The sequence below is a fragment of the Coloeus monedula genome (genome assembly GCF_965178545.1).
Source record: "Coloeus monedula genome assembly, chromosome: 4".
NCBI classification, from domain to species: Eukaryota; Metazoa; Chordata; class Aves; order Passeriformes; family Corvidae; genus Coloeus; species Coloeus monedula.
This window is the reverse complement of record NC_138784.1, coordinates 23,024,686-23,047,063: the sequence shown is the minus strand read 5'-3', so window position 1 is coordinate 23,047,063 and position 22,378 is coordinate 23,024,686. Positions and strand designations below refer to the sequence as shown.

The window sequence follows — 22,378 nt, the reverse complement described above, 5'->3', positions numbered from 1 at the left end:
GGTTGTTTCTGAATACAAAACCCCAAACCTCTTTGTCATCCAAACAGAAGGAAATACCTTTCAGGTGGTTCAGCCCTGAACCACACCTCCTCTTTTGTTGCTAAGGTGTTGAGTGAACACCAGACCCAGAAACTATGACAGGTTCTTGCTCTTTGTGCCCATTGTTACAATTAGTCTTGTGGACTAATTGTTAATATTAGAAACTGCTTTTGAAAGCTGTTCTCCACCATGATGGAAAGTGTAAGGCAGACACTGTTAAGATTAGAAGCCAGCCAAAATAATTAGCACCTGTGCAGGGTGCATTTTTCCTCTTCACATAGTCCCAAGTGGAAACCTTGTAAAATTGTTGACATTTTGACCCCACTTAAATATGATACCTTTGAGAGAATGAAAACCAAAAGGCCCCACATAGTTTAAAGCAGTGGTCCCTGTTACCTTTCACTTTTTGCTGCTTTCTGTGGAAGAGTAAAACATAGATAAGTATCATGGATAAGGTCCAGATCTGATATAAATCCTGATGCTTGCATTAAAGAAACTTAAACAAGAGCCAAGGATCAAGAAACAATTTTTTTTTTTTTCTTTTAAAGGTGGGTGGTTCTTTAGTGGAGAGTCCAAGATAAATTACTTTTGGAAGACATACTTGCTTTTAACAGGGCAAATAGTCAGCAAATTTCAGAAAACGTCCTCAGTTTTTATCCATAAAAACAAGCTTTGTGTGATCCTTTTTTCCAAACATGCCTGCACACTGAGATCCAATGATTGGACCTCCTGCACAGGAACCCTTTACAGTCTATATTATTCTGTGATTCCTCTTCACGACAGCTCACCCAAAGTCCAGTTCCTCTGGCGTTATGTAGAGTTGTGACACTCACAATTCTGTGTTTTGAGGCACTGACGTAGAATTTTATGTTCAGAAAGAATTAAGAGATGCATGACAGTCCAGGATGGATAGTCAGATGATCATGAACTCCAGGTTTAATATGATTGACAAAATACTTTGTGTGATCATTGGGTGTACAACCAGAGTAATTTCAAGTATGAATACAGGAGATGCATTTGTTTTGTATGGGATGGAGGCTTTTGACTCCTGTCATACCTGATGTCTACACTGCCAGGGAACTTTGCTGCCCAGTTCATTCTTTGTTCTTGGCTCCCTGATTATCCACAGGGCACAGAAATTAGTTGGTACCCTGTCCTTCTCAGAAACAAACTGTCTTGTAAAAAAAAAAAAATAGTGTAATTTGTTGGTAGTTCACTACAGGAAGTATTTCTGGAAGGTAGCATGGATAGGACTACACTTCATTTGGCACCTCTTTCTAATGCTTAAAAGTAGCATCAGAAGGTTAATCTCCACAGGCCAAAGATAACCACTTACAAATCTGCAAAGTTCAGAGCTAATACTGGAAAATTTCCCATAAAGTTGGGGAAAATGGCTCCAGGAACTTATCTGGGAGCAAGTCAAAGGATAATTTGATTCTAGGTTATTCATATTTGGAGGAGAAAATAACATTTCTTAATAGAGGGCTTGCCAATTTAGCAAAGGTTCAGCAAGATCAAATGACTGAAAGTTCAAAGAGATGTTCAAATTAGAATAAGGGAAGTACCCTTCATCAGGGTAATTATGCATTGGAATAACTTACCAAAGTTTGTGGTAGATTTTCCATTATTGTAAATTTTTAAATAAAGACTGAATGTTTTTCTAGAAGTTATGTTCTAGTAGACCCCAAACTGATTTTGAAAAATAATCAGTGTTATGCAAGAGCCAAAAATTATCCTTTCTGACTTTATCACTTAAAATTAGTATTTAACCAGGACTTTGTTTTCCTGTTGAAGCCACCTAAGCACCTAGGCAAATGAAACCACAGCTAATCTTGCATATAAGGACTTACTGCAATTTTAGCATTGAAGAGAGGACAAGTTCTTTAAAACTTTGTAGAAATTTTCCACATTCACACTCCTCCCCCCTGTCCCCTCCCTACCCCCCCATACTACTTTTCTTTTTAAATCTCACATTTCAAAATGCTATATGAAAAGATGGTTACCTGGCCATCTTTTAGCTAGTGTCCACTTTTGGCACCTTCATGATTCCTTTCAGACGTTGTCTCGGTTTTGAAAGACAGGTGTCTGCTAAGGAAGGCAGAAGCCCCCCTTGAAGTGGCAGATATAACCCTTTTTCCCTCCAAGTTATTATATTTTGAAATCAAGGGCCTTCAGGCAGAGATGTGGGAAATAGGAATAACAGTTCTTTACTATATATATATATATATATATATGTATATGTATATAACCAGTCAAACAAAACAACAACAACTATGACAGTAACAGCACACACAAACCCAGTCTCAGCCTTCTCGGCTGTCAGGCTATTTCCCCTCGGGTGCAGTTCCGCTCGCAGCCGGCAGGGGCGCTGGCGGCTCCCGGTGAGCAGGGCAGGTGCGATGGTTCCCCCGCGGCTGCAGGGGGCGCTCCGGAGCGAGCTCGGGGAGCACGCGGCACTGGCGGCCTGGGATCCCGGGAAGGGATGGAACAAAGGCTTCACAAACCCCTGGGCAGCCGATCCCGGACTCTCAGGAGCAGCAGGCTGGGAACGGCAGGCAGAAGCGGCAGGCAGGAGCGGCAGGCTAGAGCGGCAGGGACGAACGCAAATCCCGGGTGGCAGGCGAGATGTATCCAGATGGGAGAACCCCACGGATGCCCAGGCAGGCAGGGCGAGCAGGGCTAGAGCGTAGCAAAAGCTCGAAGCAGCAGCAGCGGGGCAGGGCAGCCACAGCTCGGCCTCCAGCAGGGCAGGGAAAACGGCTTTTGGGGTCCCGGCGTTGTTTCCAGCAGGAAGAGAAGAACGGCCAAAAAGAAAGAAGCAGCAGCTCCTTTCTCTGCAGCTTCTCTCTCCGGACGCTCAGAGCGAACTGCCCCCACACCCAGGTGTAGACAAGAAAGTAGCCAGGCCCGCCCCACTCCCTTTTTGTCTTTCTTAAGTACAGCTATTTGTCCCCTAGCAACATGCATATGGGAGAAAATTCCTTTAACAGAAAAAAAAACCCTAAGACTAAACTAAAACCCCAACATTATCCACCCCGAATTTTTTCCCATACTAACATGTTACATGAAACTTAACTTTTTTCCTTAACCATATAAATCTATGCATTACCCAAATTATATACAAATATACATGCTGATAGTGATACAAGTACAGAGCCGTGGGTAGTTCACCCTAAAACAAGGTCCCCTTGAGGTAAGCATCGGGTCTCTCCATCCTTTTGCATCACCCACCAAGTGCAACCTGGTCCCTGAGCAAAAACGACCCCACGGATGGGTTTGTCTTTGCTCAAGGCAGACTTTACCCAAACAGTTTTTCCAAGCATACCTCTCATGTGCACCACTGGAACCTTATCCCCGTCTGTTGTTTGTAGGGGTTCGGATTGGGCAGGGCCTGCTCGGCTGGTGGAGCCTCGGGTGTTAACTAACCAGGTGGCTCTTGCTAAATGCATCTCCCAGTTTTTTAAAGTCCCCCCACCCAGTGCCTTCAAAGTGGTTTTAAGCAATCCATTACACCGCTCAACCTTCCCAGCTGCTGGTGCATGGTAAGGGATGTGGTACACCCACTCTATGCCATGTTCTCTAGCCCAGGTGTTTATAAGGCTGTTCTTGAAATGAGTCCCATTGTCAGACTCGATTCTCTCAGGGGTGCCATGCCTCCAAAGGACTTGCTTTTCCAGGCCCAGGATGGTGTTCCGGGCAGTAGCGTGAGGCACAGGGTAGGTCTCCAGCCATCCAGTGGTGGCTTCTACCATTGTGAGCACATAGCGCTTGCCTTGGCGGGTTTGAGGCAGTGTGATGTAATCAATCTGCCAGGCCTCCCCATACTTGTATTTGGACCATCGCCCACCGTACCACAGAGGCTTCACCCGCTTGGCCTGCTTGATCGCAGCGCATGTCTCACAATCATGGATAACCTGGGCGATACTGTCCATGGTTAGATCCACCCCTCGGTCTCGTGCCCACTTATAGGTGGCATCTCTGCCCTGATGACCTGAGGCATCATGGGCCCATCGAGCTAGGAACAGTTCTCCTTTATGTTGCCAATCTAAGTCTATCTGGGACACCTCTATTTTCGCAGCCTGATCTACCTGTTTGTTGTTACGATGTTCTTCATTAGCCCGGCTCTTGGGGATGTGAGCATCTACATGACGGACCTTCACGGATAGCTTCTCTACCCGAGTGGCAATGTCTTTCCACTCTTCAGCAGCCCAGATTGGTTTTCCTCTGCGCTGCCAGTTTGCCTTATTCCACCTTTCCAGCCAACCCCACAGAGCATTGGCTACCATCCATGAATCAGTGTAGAGGTAGAGCTTTGGCCACTTCTCTCTTTCAGCTATGTCCAGAGCTAATTGAACAGCTTTGAGCTCAGCAAATTGGCTCGATCCACCTTCTCCTTCAGTAGCCTGTGCAACTTGTCGTGTGGGGCTCCATACAGCGGCTTTCCATTTCCGGCTAGCGCCTACAATTCGGCAGGAACCATCAGTGAAGAGGGCGTATTGTCTTTCACTCTCTGGTAGCTCGTTATATGGTGGGGCTTCTTCAGCACGTGTCACCTGCTCCTCTTCTTCTTCAGAAGATAACCCAAAAGTCTCACCTTCCGGCCAGTTCGTAATTATTTCCAAGATCCCAGGGCGACTTGGGTTTCCAATTCGGGCGCGCTGCGTGATGAGGGCAATCCATTTGCTCCAAGTAGCGTCGGTGGCGTGATGCGTGGAGGGAACCTTTCCTTTGAACATCCACCCCAGCACCGGTAGTCGGGGTGCCAGGAGGAGTTGTGCCTCTGTGCCAATTACTTCTGAGGCAGCCTGGACTCCTTCATAAGCTGCCAGGATTTCCTTCTCTGTGGGAGTGTAGTTGGCTTCAGACCCTCTGTAGCTTCGGCTCCAGAATCCCAGTGGTCGGCCCCGAGTCTCACCAGGCACCTTCTGCCAGAGGCTCCAGGACAGACCATTGTTCCCGGCTGCAGAGTAGAGCACGTTCTTCACCTCTGGTCCTGTCCTGACTGGGCCAAGGGCTACGGCGTGAGCAATTTCCTGTTTGATCTGGGCGAAGGCTTGCTGCTGTTCAGGGCCCCAGTGGAAATCGTTCTTCTTGCGGGTAACCAGGTAGAGAGGACTCACGATCTGGCTGTACTCGGGAATGTGCATCCTCCAGAAACCTATAGCGCCTAGGAAAGCTTGTGTTTCCTTCTTGTTGGTCGGTGGAGACATTGCTGTGATCTTATTGATGACCTCAGTAGGAATCTGACGCCGTCCATCTTGCCACTTTACTCCCAGGAACTGGATCTCTCGGGCAGGTCCCTTGACCTTGCTCTTCTTGATGGCAAAACCAGCTTGCAGGAGAATTTGAATTATTCTCTCTCCTTTCTCAAACACTTCGGTCGCGGTGTTCCCCCACACAATGATGTCATCAATGTACTGCAGATGTTCTGGAGCCCCACCCTTTTCTAGTGCAGTCTGGATCAGTCCATGACAGATGGTGGGACTGTGCTTCCACCCCTGGGGCAGTCGGTTCCAGGTGTACTGCACGCCCCTCCATGTGAAGGCAAACTGAGGCCTGCACTCTGCTGCCAGAGGAATAGAGAAGAATGCATTGGCAATGTCAATAGTGGCGTACCACTTTGCTGCTTTGGACTCCAGCTCGTACTGGAGCTCCAACATGTCCGGCACGGCAGCGCTCAGCGGTGGAGTCACTTCATTCAGGGCACGATAGTCCACAGTCAGTCTCCATTCCCCATCAGACTTGCGCACAGGCCAGATGGGGCTGTTGAAGGGTGAGTGGGTCTTGCTGACCACCCCTTGGCTCTCCAGCTCGCGGATCATCTTGTGGATGGGGATCACAGCATCTCGATTTGTCCGATACTGCCGGCGGTGCACTGTCGAGGTGGCAATTGGCACTCGTTGCTCTTCCACTTTCAGGAGCCCAACTGCAGAAGGATTCTCAGATAGTCCAGACAGGGTGTTCAATTGCCTAATGCCCTCTGCCTCCACAGCAGCAATACCAAATGCCCACCTGAGTCCTTTTGGGTCTTTGTAATAGCCATTCCGGAGGAAGTCTATGCCCAGAATACACGGGGCCTCTGGGCCGGTCGCAATCGGATGCTTTTGCCACTCCTTCCCAGTCAGGCTCACCTCAGCTTCCAAAAGGGTCAACTGCTGTGATCCCCCGGTCACCCCAGCGATGGATACAGGTTCTGCCCCCACATGTCCCGATGGCATTAAAGTACACTGTGCCCCAGTATCAACCAATGCATCATATTTTTGTGGCTCTGATGTGCCAGGCCATCGGATCCACACCGTCCAGAAAACTCGGTTCTCCCGTGCCTCTTCCTGGCTAGAGGCAGGGCCCCTCTAGCCCTGGTTATCATTCTTTCCCTGGGTGTACATGCTCGAGGTGCCTTCAAGGGGATCCGACATATCATCCTCCCTTCTGAAATACCTGGCAGCTCGATCGCGGGAGGCTGAGGCTACTTTCACCTTAGCGGAACCCCCTCGGTTAGTGCCTCCCTCCTTGAGTTCACGCACCCGCGCTGCCAGGACAGAGGTGGGTTTCCCATCCCACCTTCTCATGTCTTCCCCATGCTCACACAGGAAAAACCACAGCTCAGCTCGTGGGGTGTACCCTCTCTCTCTAGCAGGGGGACGACGGGCTCTGACTTGGGGGCCTGTGACTCGCACTGGTGCCACACTGACCCTCCTCATCTCCTCCCTCATCTCCTCCCTCATCTCCTCCCTCATTTCCTTCCTCATCTCCTTCATCTCCTCTTTGAGGTCCTGGACCACAGCAGAGACATGAGCTTTCAGCGGGCCATTGATCATGCTGTCATAATGCCTGAGCTTGCTGGCAACAGAGCCCACGGTTTCTCGGGTATTGTCAGCATCAATCGTTGCAATGAAGGTGGTGTATTGCGATGGCCCTAGCCTTGCCAGGTTCCACATCATCTGTCCTGTGCACCTGACCTTATCGGGGTCATTATCATGCTGTCCATCCCTCCCAAAGAGTACCTCTAATATTGCCACCTCTCTTAGCTGTTGAATCCCTTGCTCGAGTGTCTTCCACTGCATTCTATGATGGTACTCCTGCATTCTTTCTTTGTGAATGAACCTTTCTCTCACACTCATTAAGAGCCGCTCCCAGAGAGAAAGGGGCCCTGGCTCCCTCACAAATACCTGGTCCACACCTGGGTCCTGGGTCAATGATCCCAGATACCTTGCCTCACCACTATCCAGTTGCACACTTGTGCCCATAAGGTCCCAAACCCGAAGCAGCCAGGTGGTATAAGGCTCACGCCCCCTTCGCGCAATGTCGTTTCGCATAGTGCGGAGACTGTCGTACGACAGGGACTCAGTGATGATTTCTGGCTCTGGCTCTCCTGCTGGTTGTGAGGGCCCTGGTTGTCCATCATCATTAACTGGTCGTACTGATTTGGTCTTACACTTCCTCCTTTGCACAGGGGCGACTGCTGCTGGCTGTGGTTGTCCTTGTGGTTCAGCTGAAGCCTGGATGGTTGTAACATCCGTGGGTTCTACTGCTGCACCATCGGACTCACCCTCTTTGGGGCAGGGAGAGGGCTTTTCACTAGCTGAGGAGGTGTATTCCCTTAGCAATTGGCATATCTCCTGGCGCACCTGGCCCATCTCCTGGCACATCTCCTTGCGCACCTGGCCCATCTCCTGGCACATCTCCTGGCGCACCTGGCCCATCTCCTGGCATATCCCCTGGCGCACCTGACCCATCTCTTGGCACATCTCTTGCATCCCTTTTGCCAGTACCCCCACCCAGTTTGGGTAGTCCATTTCTGAGGTGGACTGTTGGGCGGTATCAGTCTGTGGGGCGGGGTCTCTAGTGTCTGGGGCTATGTCAGTCTCTGGGGTAGGATCTCTAGTGTCTGGGGCCGTGCCAGGTTCTGGGGCAGGATAGGGCTCTGGGGTAGGATCTCTTGTGTCTGGGGCCATGTCAGGTTCTGGGGCAGGATCAGGCTCTGGGGTAGGAACTCTACTCTCTGGGGCCATGTCAGGTTCTGGGGCAGGATCTCTAGTCTCTGGGGCTGGTGTCCGGGTAGATATCCAAGCCAATCTCAACTTATCCTTGAGTGCTAAATAGAGTAGGCCTATCAGCAGCAGATGGTTAATATTCAGAGGGAATTTAAACCCTTCGAAAATTGATGGGGTGGGCCCGAAGAACTGGTTGAGGGGTTGGGGGAAAACTTCCCCTGGTGTCATTTCCTCACAGAAGGTACCATTGTTAACATAACCCCAAAAACATGTGCTCAGTGTGTGATAGCCGTTTATCCATGTGCCCACATTCCGGAGGAAGCTAAAAACCCATGAATTCCTCACCTTCTCAACCCATAACGCAAGCTGGATAACAGCAATGGTAGCCTTAGTCAGAGGACCCATATTCAAGTAAGGAGCTGCAAAGGGGAAGAATATAGCTACGGCCACATGCCACCCGAACCAGGGTAAACTAGACCACATAGTGCAGCCTAACAAGGTTCCTATATCTGGCACACAAAAATAAAGTTCCAAGAACTGTTATTCCTTTTTTTTCACCTCTCTCTCTTAATGCCCTCAGGCCCCACGTTGGGCGCCAAGATCTGTCTCGGTTTTGAAAGACAGGTGTCTGCTAAGGAAGGCAGAAGCCCCCCTTGAAGTGGCAGATATAACCCTTTTTCCCTCCAAGTTATTATATTTTGAAATCAAGGGCCTTCAGGCAGAGATGTGGGAAATAGGAATAACAGTTCTTTACTATATATATATATATATATATATGTATATGTATATAACCAGTCAAACAAAACAACAACAACTATGACAGTAACAGCACACACAAACCCAGTCTCAGCCTTCTCGGCTGTCAGGCTATTTCCCCTCGGGTGCAGTTCCGCTCGCAGCCGGCAGGGGCGCTGGCGGCTCCCGGTGAGCAGGGCAGGTGCGATGGTTCCCCCGCGGCTGCAGGGGGCGCTCCGGAGCGAGCTCGGGGAGCACGCGGCACTGGCGGCCTGGGATCCCGGGAAGGGATGGAACAAAGGCTTCACAAACCCCTGGGCAGCCGATCCCGGACTCTCAGGAGCAGCAGGCTGGGAACGGCAGGCAGAAGCGGCAGGCAGGAGCGGCAGGCTAGAGCGGCAGGGACGAACGCAAATCCCGGGTGGCAGGCGAGATGTATCCAGATGGGAGAACCCCACGGATGCCCAGGCAGGCAGGGCGAGCAGGGCTAGAGCGTAGCAAAAGCTCGAAGCAGCAGCAGCGGGGCAGGGCAGCCACAGCTCGGCCTCCAGCAGGGCAGGGAAAACGGCTTTTGGGGTCCCGGCGTTGTTTCCAGCAGGAAGAGAAGAACGGCCAAAAAGAAAGAAGCAGCAGCTCCTTTCTCTGCAGCTTCTCTCTCCGGACGCTCAGAGCGAACTGCCCCCACACCCAGGTGTAGACAAGAAAGTAGCCAGGCCCGCCCCACTCCCTTTTTGTCTTTCTTAAGTACAGCTATTTGTCCCCTAGCAACATGCATATGGGAGAAAATTCCTTTAACAGAAAAAAAAACCCTAAGACTAAACTAAAACCCCAACAGACGTGTACAGAGATGCACATGGAGTAGTGTTGGGTGATCCTTGTGCATGGTAGTGGTGTGAGATGTCTTTGAGACAGATCTCTGCTTCATGTGGTCACTGCCATTGTGCTATGGCATGTAAAGGCTGAAACCTCCCTCCTCCCTCCCTTTGCAGGTCTGAAGTTAGAATGTGTTATCTGAGGTTTAAAACTTCTCAGCAAAAGCTTTCCCAGTCTGTTGAATTTCAAGAGATTTTAATGATGTGCCTCTTACAGGGTTTTTTTCCCTTCTTAGAAGCCATTTCCATAGCTTACCAAATGAGAAGTCCCTGGAATATTTCCATTTTGTCTGTAAAAAGCAGTCTCTCTACACTATGTACTCACATGGGTCACAGAGTGCAAAGGCTATTAGAAAACAGGAGCTTTTTAAAAGCCATGTAAGGAGCTTCACAGATGGTTTTGTCTCCTACAACTCTTTGCACAGGGTTTAGAAAATACAGGGATCTGAGAAAAGTTGCTATCCTTAATGTCTTCCTTGATGCCCAAAGCAAGTACAGCAGCTGGGAATAACCCCTTGTTTCCCTTTTTTTTTTCCCCCTAATATATGTCTTTTTCCCAGCCATGTTGTTTTCCATGTTAGGCAAACCTTTTCAGCAATTTGGACTGTTAAGTGTGTGAATTTGTACTGTGTGGGACTTCATATTGCTTGGCGTCTGTGTGATAGAAGGCCAAGTTCTTCAGGTCTAGAGATGGTTTTTCTGTGCTGACCTCTGGAAGGCCTTGTGGAATTGTTAGCTCTCTTCGAAAGACTTTGGGAGATAAGAGGAGAGAGCATTACTTAGCAGGATGGTCTCTAAAGTAGCAGAGGTTTTTCTCCACAGACCTGCTAAAAGTCTTACAGCTCATGATTGCTCTCCTTCAGACCTTATAGACTCTGGAATCAAGGAAATTCTTCTGTAGCAGCTTTGGGGCTTTCAGAAAGTTGGAGAAATTCCCCCAGAAGTGGAAGTCATTAACGAGAAGATAGAAAGCACGTGTGTCTTCTTCCAAATTGCTCATGAAAACCAGCATCTAAGCAGTAAAGAAACAGAAAACTGGGACATTCTGAGCTACAGTCAGCAACTCTATAATAAGAAGTTAGAACTGTGCTTGAGTAAAACATTCATCTTAATTCTGCCTAAGGAAAAACAGCATACTTGGGAAGAGGAGAATAAAGAAAGTAAAAGTCTTCTATTTCATTAAATGGTCATCAGGAAGTGTAAACCAAATGTTTATAATGCTTCAGGAGGAACCAGACTCCCAACAGAGTGACTGCACAACATTTCAAAATGCACTCTATGACAGCTTCACTTTTAATACATGTGCAGAGAAAACAAAGGCTATTGCATTCTGTCACCATGCCTGGAGGGACACACACTTTGTTTCAAAACAGCTTCTCAGTCCTGCTCAGTTTTCTTAGAGAAAAGTTCAAATGTGGAATCATCATTTATTCTCAATGAACACATTGTGCATCCCTGCAAGGTTTTATTCATTTGGGTTTTTAGATTGTGAAGAGCTTGTTTGAGAAAAAAAAGGCTGGTGCATATAAGTTCATGGTTAAATAATATATCAGGATGCTCCAGATGCTAGAATGACAGTCCTCTGGTCATACCATGTTAAAAGCTATAGGCATATATGGCTTTATTGCATTAATGATATGGCTGGTCAAATTATGAGGAACAGATAGTCTGTAAACCAAGTGAAATAAATGCAGTGAATTTCATCCACACAGAGCCTTAAAATGAAGATTTTATAATATGTGCAGTGGCTTGTTTTGGAATTATAGCTTTTATTTAATTTTTTAATCCCTAACTGCCATATGCTTGTGTTTTTCTGTTTGCTCTTGATACTCTGGGTGGAAAACAGAGGCCACAGTCAGTGATGTGGAGCTGTGGCTCAGTGGATTCCAAATGCAGTCCTTAACAATACTGGTCACTGGAGCCCTGATGCAGGAAAGGCATAGTCACAGTCCTAGCATTACACACTGGGGTCGCTTCCATTGATTTCAGATACAATAAAACAGAATTAAAAGAGGTTGCATAAGTATTTGCTAGAGTACTAAGCAGTCAGCACTATCATGGAGCTTCTCCTGGGACAGCAGAGCTGCAAGTCCCTTCCGTTGCACCTAAAACTGAATTCAAATGTTTGGTGCCAAATCTGTTTCATGAAACGTGTTAGCTTACTGCCCTAAATTTCTGTGTCAGATATTTATTACAGCAAATCTCCATAATGTCAGGCCTGTTTAACATTATTTCTTACAGCATTTCAGTGGCTTGGCGTATGCTCTTTGGTGTGCTGCTTAGCTATTGCAAAATCCCACTCATTTTTTTAAAACTCACTATTGCTTTATGATATATTTTGAAGCGTGTCTGACGTGTCTGTTTTTGATATTATAATGATATCTGCTTCCTGTTTGTCTAGATGGTTCACCGTTGCAGGCTTAATTTCAAGAAGAATTTTTAAAAATCTGACAAGGATAGGCTCTGAGGTGCTACTCACAAAAAATGGCATTGCCTCAAAGGCTCACAAAAGTATCCTGTTCCACCCAAAAGGAACAGGCAAGATCATACAGAAAATGATTTCTTAGGAATTACATTTTCTTCCCCCACAGCACTGTTTTTTCAGGTACCTTTAAAGGCCCATTGTAATTAATGGGTTGAGTTTGAAAGCTTGTCCAGTTTCACTATAACTTCTCCAGGTAATTCTGTTCTGTCTTAAGTACTGGTTTATTACTTTCAGCTCTGCTAGATGTTCCTCTCTGAATTTCAGGAAAAGCCATTGTCTTTGTTCCTGAAGCAAAAGGTGGGGATGCTCAGTAGCATTCCAAGGGAAATTGCTGGTCTTTCTGCAGACTTCCAATTTACTATTCAGAAAAATGAAATAAAATATTTTGTTCTGGAGCAGATTAACCAAAAAAAACCCCCCACACCAAACAGAAACAGATTAATTTGTTGGCATGCCTAGAAGCATCTATGGAAACTGTTGCTTAGTGAAAGCATTGGAAGAACAAAAAAGTTGTTTTACATTGAATCCAAGAATTGGAAAAGGACAAAAAACTCAAGTGATTCCCAAAGTTTGGTTAGACCCAGAAAGAAACATTTATTTTCCATTTCAGATCTTGTAATAATTTTCAATAGGATTTTTAATTTGTATCAGTTTTGAGATGAAAATTATTTTACAGTTAGTTGAGTTTTAAAATGTACCAAAAAAAATTTACAGTGTTTTCCAACTGAAATATTTTAATACAGATATGTTAATTCAGATTTATTGCCATGTTTTATCCAATTTATTCACCAAATTACTTTTTTGGGGTCCTGGGGGAGTTTTTTTTTCCCCTTTTGCTTTTGGAGCTGGGTTTTTCATGTGTGTCCTTAAGTGACATTTTTGAGAAACTGCTTTGTTTGTTTGTTTGCTTTCTTGTTTGTTTGTCTGTTTGAACAATTCAGAATCTGTCAAATTTTGGTAGTTCAAGCAAAATCTCATCAAGCAGCGGGAGAAAAATGCCATTCAAGTAATAACTAGACTGGGATGTGTTCCACATACTTAGTAATAAAGCATTCTTTCTCTTTGAGATATTTGAGATATTTACATCTCTGGATATGCCTGAACTATTTCCTCAGGACAAGGGAAATAGGGTGTTCTGTGGCTGATCATAATTTGTTTAATACTCATGAGATGTTTGGGTTGCCACTTTTCTCTTTCTGTTTGTTGGCTGCCAAGCTTTTCTTTTGTTTTTCTCAGGTAGGTTAGGGCAGGAAGATGCTGCACTTCTCGAAAGATCAGAAGTCCCACTGCCTGGGGCCAGATGTTAATAAAATATTCCTTTGATTTCTTGTTTTTCCTCCAGTCTCCTCTTCCCCCAGTACAGCAAATGAGAGTGAGTCCCTTTTCCCCTTATGTTCAGCTGTATGTCATCTTGAATTTAGTCTGAGATTTCAGTCAATTTGACTCAGAGGGAAGTGGATCCTGAGGCAAATATTTTCCTTTCCTTATTTCAGACACTTTGCCTGCAAACTAATTGTGCAGATTGGAGTTAGTTGTGTTTGCTTTTGGCAACACAACAATATAGACGAGAACCTGAAGTTCACTGTTCTGAAAAAGAGTAATTTTTCCTCTGCATGAACTATTTAAAAGTTCCCAAAACACATGCTTTTGCTTTGCTTTTGGACTTAATAACACTAACTAGGGGAATAGTATTAAATTCTCCTCTTAGTAGAAATATCTTATTCCCACTAATACTAATGAGTAAATATTTAAACTTGCTATAAATATTCTCTAGTAGTTATTTTTATGGCAGCAGTAAATTAGAAGCCCAAATAGAAACTGTACAAAGGTGTTAAACTCAAGCCTGTAGGTGAATTAAAATAGAAATCATGTTGAAATTAGTTGTGACGCTGAAACATTAAAACCTTGTGAATATTTTCAATAGCCATGATTGCATTATAATTTAATACATCCTTTCTCACATATATTCCAGTTTTTCCACTCCATCTGCCTCTTTTCCTCAGCTGCTACCATGATAGCCCCTCAGGACAGCATAATCTTGTTAGCTGCAGTGCCATAATCTGCTGCTAGCATAAGAGTGGAAGTCAAAAAAAAATCAGGGAATACTGCACATATAAAAACATTTCCCCTTTTCCTCCTCAGACTGGAAGCATAGAGGAATTAAGAAAAATTGTTTTGTTGTCTATAAACTATAAAAACTATTACAGTTAACTGAATTTTACCATTATTCTTTATTTTTCTTAATAAAGAACCTTCTCAGTTGCATTTCACTGCAAAGCTGGCAGTTCTTGCCAGCTGGAAAAAATCCTTTGCCAGAGAGGAGATCTCCCACCCAGTTTATCGCTGCAGCACAAGGAACCTGCTTCACACTGGTGCAGAATTTCAGACAATGCATAATGTCTCTCTTAGAATCTAGTGCATGCACACTACATGCTCCAAATAGGCTTCCCCTGTGCTGGAGAGAAGGCAAACACACTGGCATAAATAAACTGTAGCACGTTGTGACAATACATCCCTTTCCAGTCCAACAGCTGGAAAGCAGAAAGGTTGACTGAAGATGAAAGGGGATCCCTCCAGTAAAGGTTCCAGCATCCTTGGGAACCAGATGGACTGAAATGGAAAACACAACTAAAATAGGCCACAAAATTCACTGCCAGGAGAGGTTTTCTTTTTATTCACAGCAGTGCCAGGTTTTACTAGAAAGAAACTTGCCATGTCATAGAAACTAAATATGGGAAGGAACTGGAACCACCTTTGTCCTCTCCCAACCAGTGCAGCATTGTTCAGGTACATTTTCTAATCCTGGTGTAGTCTGATTTGGAAATACTCATGAAATAAAGTCTTTTATCTGCCATTTTTAGTTTATTTCACCGCAGCGGTTTTAGGAGAATTTTTCTTAAGCATTCAGACTACATTTCCTTTCTTTTTCTCATTACTTCTCGTTTTATCAACTTGGACTCCCTGAGGCAGCTTTTCCCAGTGCCTGCTTTTTGTCATTTCATATTCTTCTGTGTAGCTGCTATGGTTCTCTACAGTTGCCATGATATTTTTTTTGTAAAACCTCTTGTTAAATGTCATTTGCAGATGTCATTACTGTTCTGTTTACTTCCCCCTTCCACTAATGAAGATGTGAAACAACACAGAACCCATCATTGCTCTTACTAGGTAGTTTCTGTCAGCCTGCAAGGCTGCTGTTTATTGGTACTCCTCCTTTGTGGTCTGCAGTCTGCATTCATTCCCCATGACAGCGCTCTTATCTTAAGTCTTTCCAAATTCATTTTTCAAGCAGATTTTTCTAAGACACTGTAGGAAAGGTTTTGCTGATGTTTCAATCCGGCTTCATTGCTTCTGCTGTTTTCCTTTCTTGTACACCAGGAATTTTGGCCACACAAAAAGCAACAGAAATAACAATGCATGTTGAGGTACGTTTTTTCCAACTTAAAGTTTCCAGTTTGAGGATCCTGTTCTGTGAACACTTGGTGCCTGAATGGCAGGCCCTCTCGGAGTCTAGGTTGTAACCAGCATTGATAATCTGTTCCTCGGAAAAGTTTCAAGGATTGCAATCAGATGTGTCAGGTAACTTGATGTCCTGTTTTAGCTGCTGAATCAGCACATGAGCAGGATGGCCCTTTGGCTGACATGTGACATCATGGTTCTCTTGTTCTCTGCCCCATGTTTCCCTTCAGGGGTGATCTTGCTGCTGCTTGATAAGTTGCGGAAGATGAAGTGGGAGCAGATGTGGAGACTCACGGCGGAGCGAGAGCTAATGAGCATGCTGTCCACTTCACTGGCTGACCAGGTGAGTAGGACACTGCAGGGCTGTGGGACAGCCACTAAGCCATGGATTGAGGAAAGAAAGAAAGGGAAAGGGAGTGAGATGTGGGAAAAGGCAGGGGAAAGCTGTTGTGCTTGTAGTCACCATTTGTTGAATTGTCCTGGGGAAAATGTGGAAGAGAATGAAGATTTAGTCACAAGGTTTCTCTTACTACACTGACATTTTTACCTCCTCTGGTCAGATGATTCATAAGAGAGACAAACGGGGTTTTCACAGTTTCATTTTCTGTCCTCCCTTCTTTAACACAGAACTCTCCAGACACTACAAGTCCAAATATACTGTGTCTTTTCCCACTGGTTATTGTGTAATCAGACTTTAGTTTTAAGAGTCTCCTGACATTTCTTTACTGTTTCTGGCAGATGAGTCCCAGATGTCTTTTAATGTACTTCTTGCCACAACAGCCCTGTTAAGACAAAAGTGCTGCTGTCTCCCTGCCACAGATAGGAAACTGAGGCCAAGAGATGAAATAGTGTGCCTAAACACAGAAATACAGTTTTTCAATTTGTGCTTCTTGCCAGCTCTCAGTTTAAGCCCAGAAACCCTGTTAATGTAATACTAGACCTGAACCAATAATTCGTCCTCAACAACTTGAGCATGTTAACTCAATACAGCATCATATTCAGACATTTGTTGTCCTTCTGAGCTACATCTGGCTGATGACCACTCACCACAAAGGAACCACGCTCCTCCTTACTGTGCACATGGAGATGTGCACTTCGTATGGTGTCTTTGCAGGGTGATCCAAAAGCTCCTGGGGTTCATTAAGATGATTCCTGCAGCTTCACTGTGTTTTCAGTCACATCCTGAGTTGCTGTCTAATAGCTGGATGGGAAAGAATTCTGCAAAGCAGAGAAAGGCTGCTTGTGTCTTCCCCTAATACCTTACCCTCAGATTGTCCTTGTTACTTACTTCTCCAGCAGAATGGCTGCTTAGGGGCAGAACACTTTCTGTCCCTCATGGTGTAGGCTGCTCTGCAGGTCTGTCCTACACGCCTTTTCCATAAAGTACCTGGAGTACTTGTTGCAAAAATAAAATGCTAGCTAAAATCGCACCAAGTAATTTGCCTTGAAGCAGTGTAGCTGCCAGGATCACTTTCCTCCCCTTTATTAAAAAGTGGTGCAGTACTTAGTACCAGCAGGCACTGTGTTGTTTCCTGCCTGCTACTCTTCCTGGTGACTAGAAGAGGAGCCACACCTCATGCCAGCAGTACAAGATAAATGTTTGAGAACTTTGCTGGAGTCCCTTAGCTCTGTGTGTCAGGAGAGCTTGTTCCTCTTACCCAGATCTATATATCACCCCTTAGATTAATAGCACCCTCCACAGAAACAGAATTACGGAGAAAGGTTTACAGACTTCGTCTTGCCATCGCCATTGGAATTTCTGCCTGTGAGGGAGAGAGGGACAGTCATCTGGGGAAGGAGTTGAGATCACCTCACACATGGTGGAAACAACATACCCAAATGTTTCTCTGGTTTTTTTCTGCTAGGATATCTTCAATGCAGTCATCAAACAAAATCCCTTCCTTGTCTACCAGCTCCCATGTTTCTGGAATGTGCAGCTGTCTGATCACACCCGTTCTGAGCAGTGCTACAGAGATGTGTCTGACTTGAAGGTATGTTGCACAGGAGGCTGGATGAGTAGTGTCCTTTGGGACAGAGAGTGCAGGACTCCACTGTCAGAGAAAGATAAACTTCCTTAAGTGGGGGAGAAACTAACACATATAGTTTATAAGGACACCCAGACAGGGGAAGAAAATGTGACTTTGGCTTTGTGCATTTTGACTACTACTAGAAAATTCAAATATAGATGCTGCTTTGGGGTTTGGCAAGGTGTTAAAGAAGTGCTTTGCCTCTTAGATTCTGTACCTGCCACCTGTGCCAGTGCAGCTTACTGCTGAGTTTTTATTGCTGTCCCAGGTCTTAGCTCTTCCTAGACAAAGAATACAAAACCTGTCCTTTTTGTACTGGACAAGTTTGAAACTCTTTACTGAAGATAATTTAATACAGTGAAATTCACAGAGAGGATTGGGCAGACCCTAGCTAGAAAAGCATTAGCAGAAATGTAAAGATCTTGCTCACTTCATATTTAGTCTTTGCATACACTTAACCCAATCATGTTGCCACTCATTTTTCCAGGATTTGTCCCAAAAAAAAAAGCTGAGTAAAAACCTGTTAATGAAATGAACCTATAGTGTCACTTTAATAGCACATTTTTCACTATTAACAAGTAGAATATAAAAGCAGGATAAATTTTAACACATATGGGTAAATGAACATCATTTGTGCTGTGGCCATTTTGAAAGACCAGACTCAGACACTCAAATGTAGCATGCAGAGAGTTCAGAACTGAGGCTTGGTTGAGCTTTGTCTGGGTGTGGAATAGGACTGTGCAGCAGTAGATTCCATCAGAATGTAGTAAATATTGGGTAGTTTTTGGTGATTGATTTTAAAACTCGGTTAAGGTTTGTATATTTGGATTTATGTTTTGAGAATGTAAATGGTGTTTTCAAAAAAAAGAGAAAGACACAAAACTGTGGAAGAGGTTGCAAGGGCCCTCTGGAGATCATCCAAACCCCACTTAATGCAGGACCAACACAGACCCGGTTGCTCAGTGCCTTGTGCTGTGTGGAGTGTCAAATCTCCAAACACTGAGATTCCACATGCTCCCTGGCCCCATGTTCCAGGGTTTGGCCACCCTCTTTGTACAACATACATCCTAAATCTAACCAAGCTTTCCCTTGTAGCAATTTGTAGAGTAACAGCAGGAGTGTTCGGTATGAACACCAGATACTGGATGAATATAGAAAATCAATCACTCTCAACACAGTGATTACAAATGCTGTGCTTCCAGGAGACCAAAGTTCTTCTACATGGGTTAACTGACCTGTCAAAACTGGTCAACATTGCTTGAATTTCTTATATAAAGTATTCACAACTGACTATTCAGGTGTGATCCATAGAAGACAGCTTTTAAAGTTAAATCACTATTCTGTCAGTTCACTGATCACTAAATGGTTTATGGTATCTGTTTGTAGGGAAGGATCAACACAGGCACTTTAAAAGCATCATAGTTTTATGACTTGTAACAAAGTGCCAGTAGAGATTTTAGCACTGCATTCATGTTGGGAATCATGTATAGCAGCAATTGCAGGGCCTGAAACAAAAGGAAATATATAGAACAGAGAAAATGTTTCCTAAAAGATGAACTTCAGAAAAATATACCTCCCACCTGTGACATATCACGGTATTTTGCTGTAAATTAAAGGCTGAGATTAATTTATATAATTGAGACAGTCAGATCGGACGCAGCACAAGGTAAAGACACAGCCATTTACATGAGGCAAAGATACTGAAGCTGATAAGGATCAAGGGCTTGGTTCCGTTTCCTGAACACGTTTGAGTCACCATAGGGGCTCTCTGTTATCTCCATTATAGGACTGGCAGATAAAACACAGACCTACAGGAGAAGATACCCTTTTGGCAAGGCAGCTGGTGGGCAGGCAGGATAACTGTAAGGTGCTTTCAGTGTGCTGTACATCTGGATTTAGACAGCCAAAGTGTCATCCTTTTGAGGCTGGTGGAGCTCACCTCAGAGTAGACACCTGATCTTCCGACTCCAGTGACTGTATTAACTAATCTGCTTCAGATGTGGGACATCTAACTCACATATAACACCTACAAATAAGCATTTGATAGAAGTATGTTAAAAATAAATCCTTTCTTTTCAGTTAACCAATTTACCTTTACAACTATAATTCAGGTTTGGTTGTTTATTGCTGTTTACGTGTCGCACCATCAGTTCTATTACAGCACAGGCAGTGATGTGTAATATTCTCCACTGATTTTTGGGTCTGAGGTATTTTAACTCAACAAGGAGTGCAGACACATAAGCAATTTCTTCAGCTAAGCTGGACTTATCCATGCTACTAAAATTACCCCCTGCATACTAAATCAGGCTGAAATTCTTTGCCTTGAAAGAGAGGCCAGAGTCTTACCTCATGCACATAAAACCCCACAGTTTCAATAAAGCTTTTCCCATATTGAGCAGTTAAAGAACTGGCCCTCAGGCAGCACTGTTTAAACTTCGTCATACAATTAAAAAAAAAAAAATAAAGGCATAGACCAATTAAAGTTGTGAATTTGCATTATGAAAATTATCAAAATTCTAGTTCTGTAGAGAAACCAGCTGGTTTGGTATATGAGTCTCACAAAAAATTAACAAATGTCATTACCCCAAGTTAAAAATTCCACTCTTAAAATCACCAGAGTTAGTCAATTCCATGGCATTTAATATAAATGGTAAAATACAACAAATTTGGCACATTCTGTATTTCATGGTAAGACTGGAATGAGAAACAAGGTAAGAGAGAAAAAAAGATTTTGAAGTTTGTACTGGGGGATAAAGAAGGATAGCATAGGACAGAAGGAAGTGAATGGAGAGATTTAAATTCAAAGGTAAAGCTGACCCAGTCAAATAGTCCTCATCGAAATCAGAGTGCATTCCTCCTGCCAGACCAAAAAGGTGCTGATTTAATTCCATCTGGCCTCAAAGTCCATGGGAAGTGAGGATTTGTCATCCCTTATACATAGCATTGTGTCAAATAAACTTAGACCCCCAGGGCTGGCGGCTGTTCAGGGATATGTGTGTGTGTGTGTGTGTGTGTGTGTGTGTGTGTGTGTAGACACTTCTTTGCTGCTTTGTTCACATTTATGCAAGGTTTAGGGAGCAGTTGAATATTTCATATTGCCTGAAGAGTAATCGCCTTTTTCTCTTTTCAGTCCTCATTAAATTGCATCTCTATCCATTTTACTGATTTTTTTTATTTTTTGGTGGGGGACTGATCTGAAACTGAGGTTCATTTGTGCGTTGCTTTTCCTGGGTTAGCCCCTGCTTTTGCGTGCTTCTTGGTTAGTAGTTTGTTCCTGTCTGTAAGGAAATCTCAGTTACTATGATTTGGCACAAACCTAATGGCAGGAAAAGTACTATGAAAGAAGGTAATGAATTTTGATACCTTTGGCAATGAATCATGACCTCATTGAATGAGTCAGTCATGAAGTCTGGTTGTCAAGGATACAGGTGCTATTTACATACAGACAATCTGGTAATTCACAATCACAAAAATCAGATGCTGGACTCTTCAATGGGAATGTATCAAATTATTAGAATTTACACACACTCCAAAACAGAAAAAAATGCTTTACAACCTATTGATGGCTTTCCAAACTGGTTTTGAATACAGCTGGTCCTAAATCAGCAGATAGATAAATAATGAGCATCCTAAATTCCTCATTTGGAACTTGTGTTCTGTGATTCACTGTGTCCTCCCTGGGGATGTCCTCCACTCTGGGGTGACTTTGTGAAATTGCTTACGGAAGTTTAAACAGCTTCTTTTCCGTAGCTGTAATACACCATTTCAGCTCTGCCTCAGACAGGACCTATTGCACCTCTTTGTGTTCCAGTCCCTGAGCTGCCCCGTGCTGTCCAAGCAGTTCAGCTCTGATCTGCAGCCCTTATGGCATTCTGCAGCCTTACCCCTTTTAATGCCAGCTAGAGGAAGAGCTGCAATGAGAGGAGCAAGGGCTCGAGAGGGTTAAACAATACCCTTCCTTTGAGTGAGCATTGGAGTCAGTAAGGTGCTTCTGCCCTGCCAAACAGGGAACACCATGGGTTTATAGGGGTGTTTTTGCAGGCAGGAGGCCTCTCATTAAACACTGGTACAGGAGTTGAAGAAAAAGAAGTTGAAGAATCCTTCTGAGGACAAATAAAGACCTTTGAGAAGTCCAAGGCAGGGAGAGTGTGTCAGCTTACAGCAGTAAACTGGGGAGTAAAGTAATCCCTGGGATCATGAACACCAAATCAGGCAGGGCAGGGACTTGAGGCCCCCATCCAAAAAGCACTGCCAGGACCTCAGGGTTGCTGGCTACTCCAACCTGAGTCTCTTCCACTTATGTAGTTTAGAAATATCACATTGAAATCTCCCTGTTGACATTTTTATGAAGTATACGAACTTTTCTGAGGAAATTGGTTCTTTTATTAAGCCATTCATTTCTGATAAAACAGTTTAAAAATAAAGTTTCCAGACATCTCTAATCATGGCATAAGATATACACGTGGTGTGTATTTGCAGTGTGATTTAGGACATATTTAAACTCATAAAAAAAGCCTGTTGAAATGGCATTAAAGTGACATATATAGGTAGCTTTACTGTGCAGATTTGCCAAATGTTTAACTCCCACTGATTTCAGTGGGAAGTGTCTGGTTACCTAAACAAGGAGTCTGGTTTTTTAGCAGGAAAGCTTCCTGTTTACAAAATACCACTTGTTTACCTAAATTATGAAGTGCCCATGGGCTTAATTAAGGATATCTGTTCGGTGCCTTGCAGAATTAAACATCTTTAAGCTTAAATTTAAGCTTAATT

The 22,378-nt window shown here is 44.3% G+C and overlaps 1 protein-coding gene across 2 annotated transcripts in view; it reads left to right on the top strand.

The window, feature by feature from the left end:
- LARGE1 (LARGE xylosyl- and glucuronyltransferase 1) overlaps positions 1-22,378 on the top strand; it is a 280,076-nt gene that overhangs the window by 217,176 nt on the left and 40,522 nt on the right. For both annotated transcript variants that reach the window (XM_082280522.1, XM_082280523.1), the window contains 2 exons: positions 15,812-15,924; positions 17,447-17,572. In XM_082280522.1, coding sequence (XP_082136648.1) covers positions 15,812-15,924; positions 17,447-17,572 — 239 coding nt within the window. The remainder of the gene's footprint in view (positions 1-15,811; positions 15,925-17,446; positions 17,573-22,378) is intronic.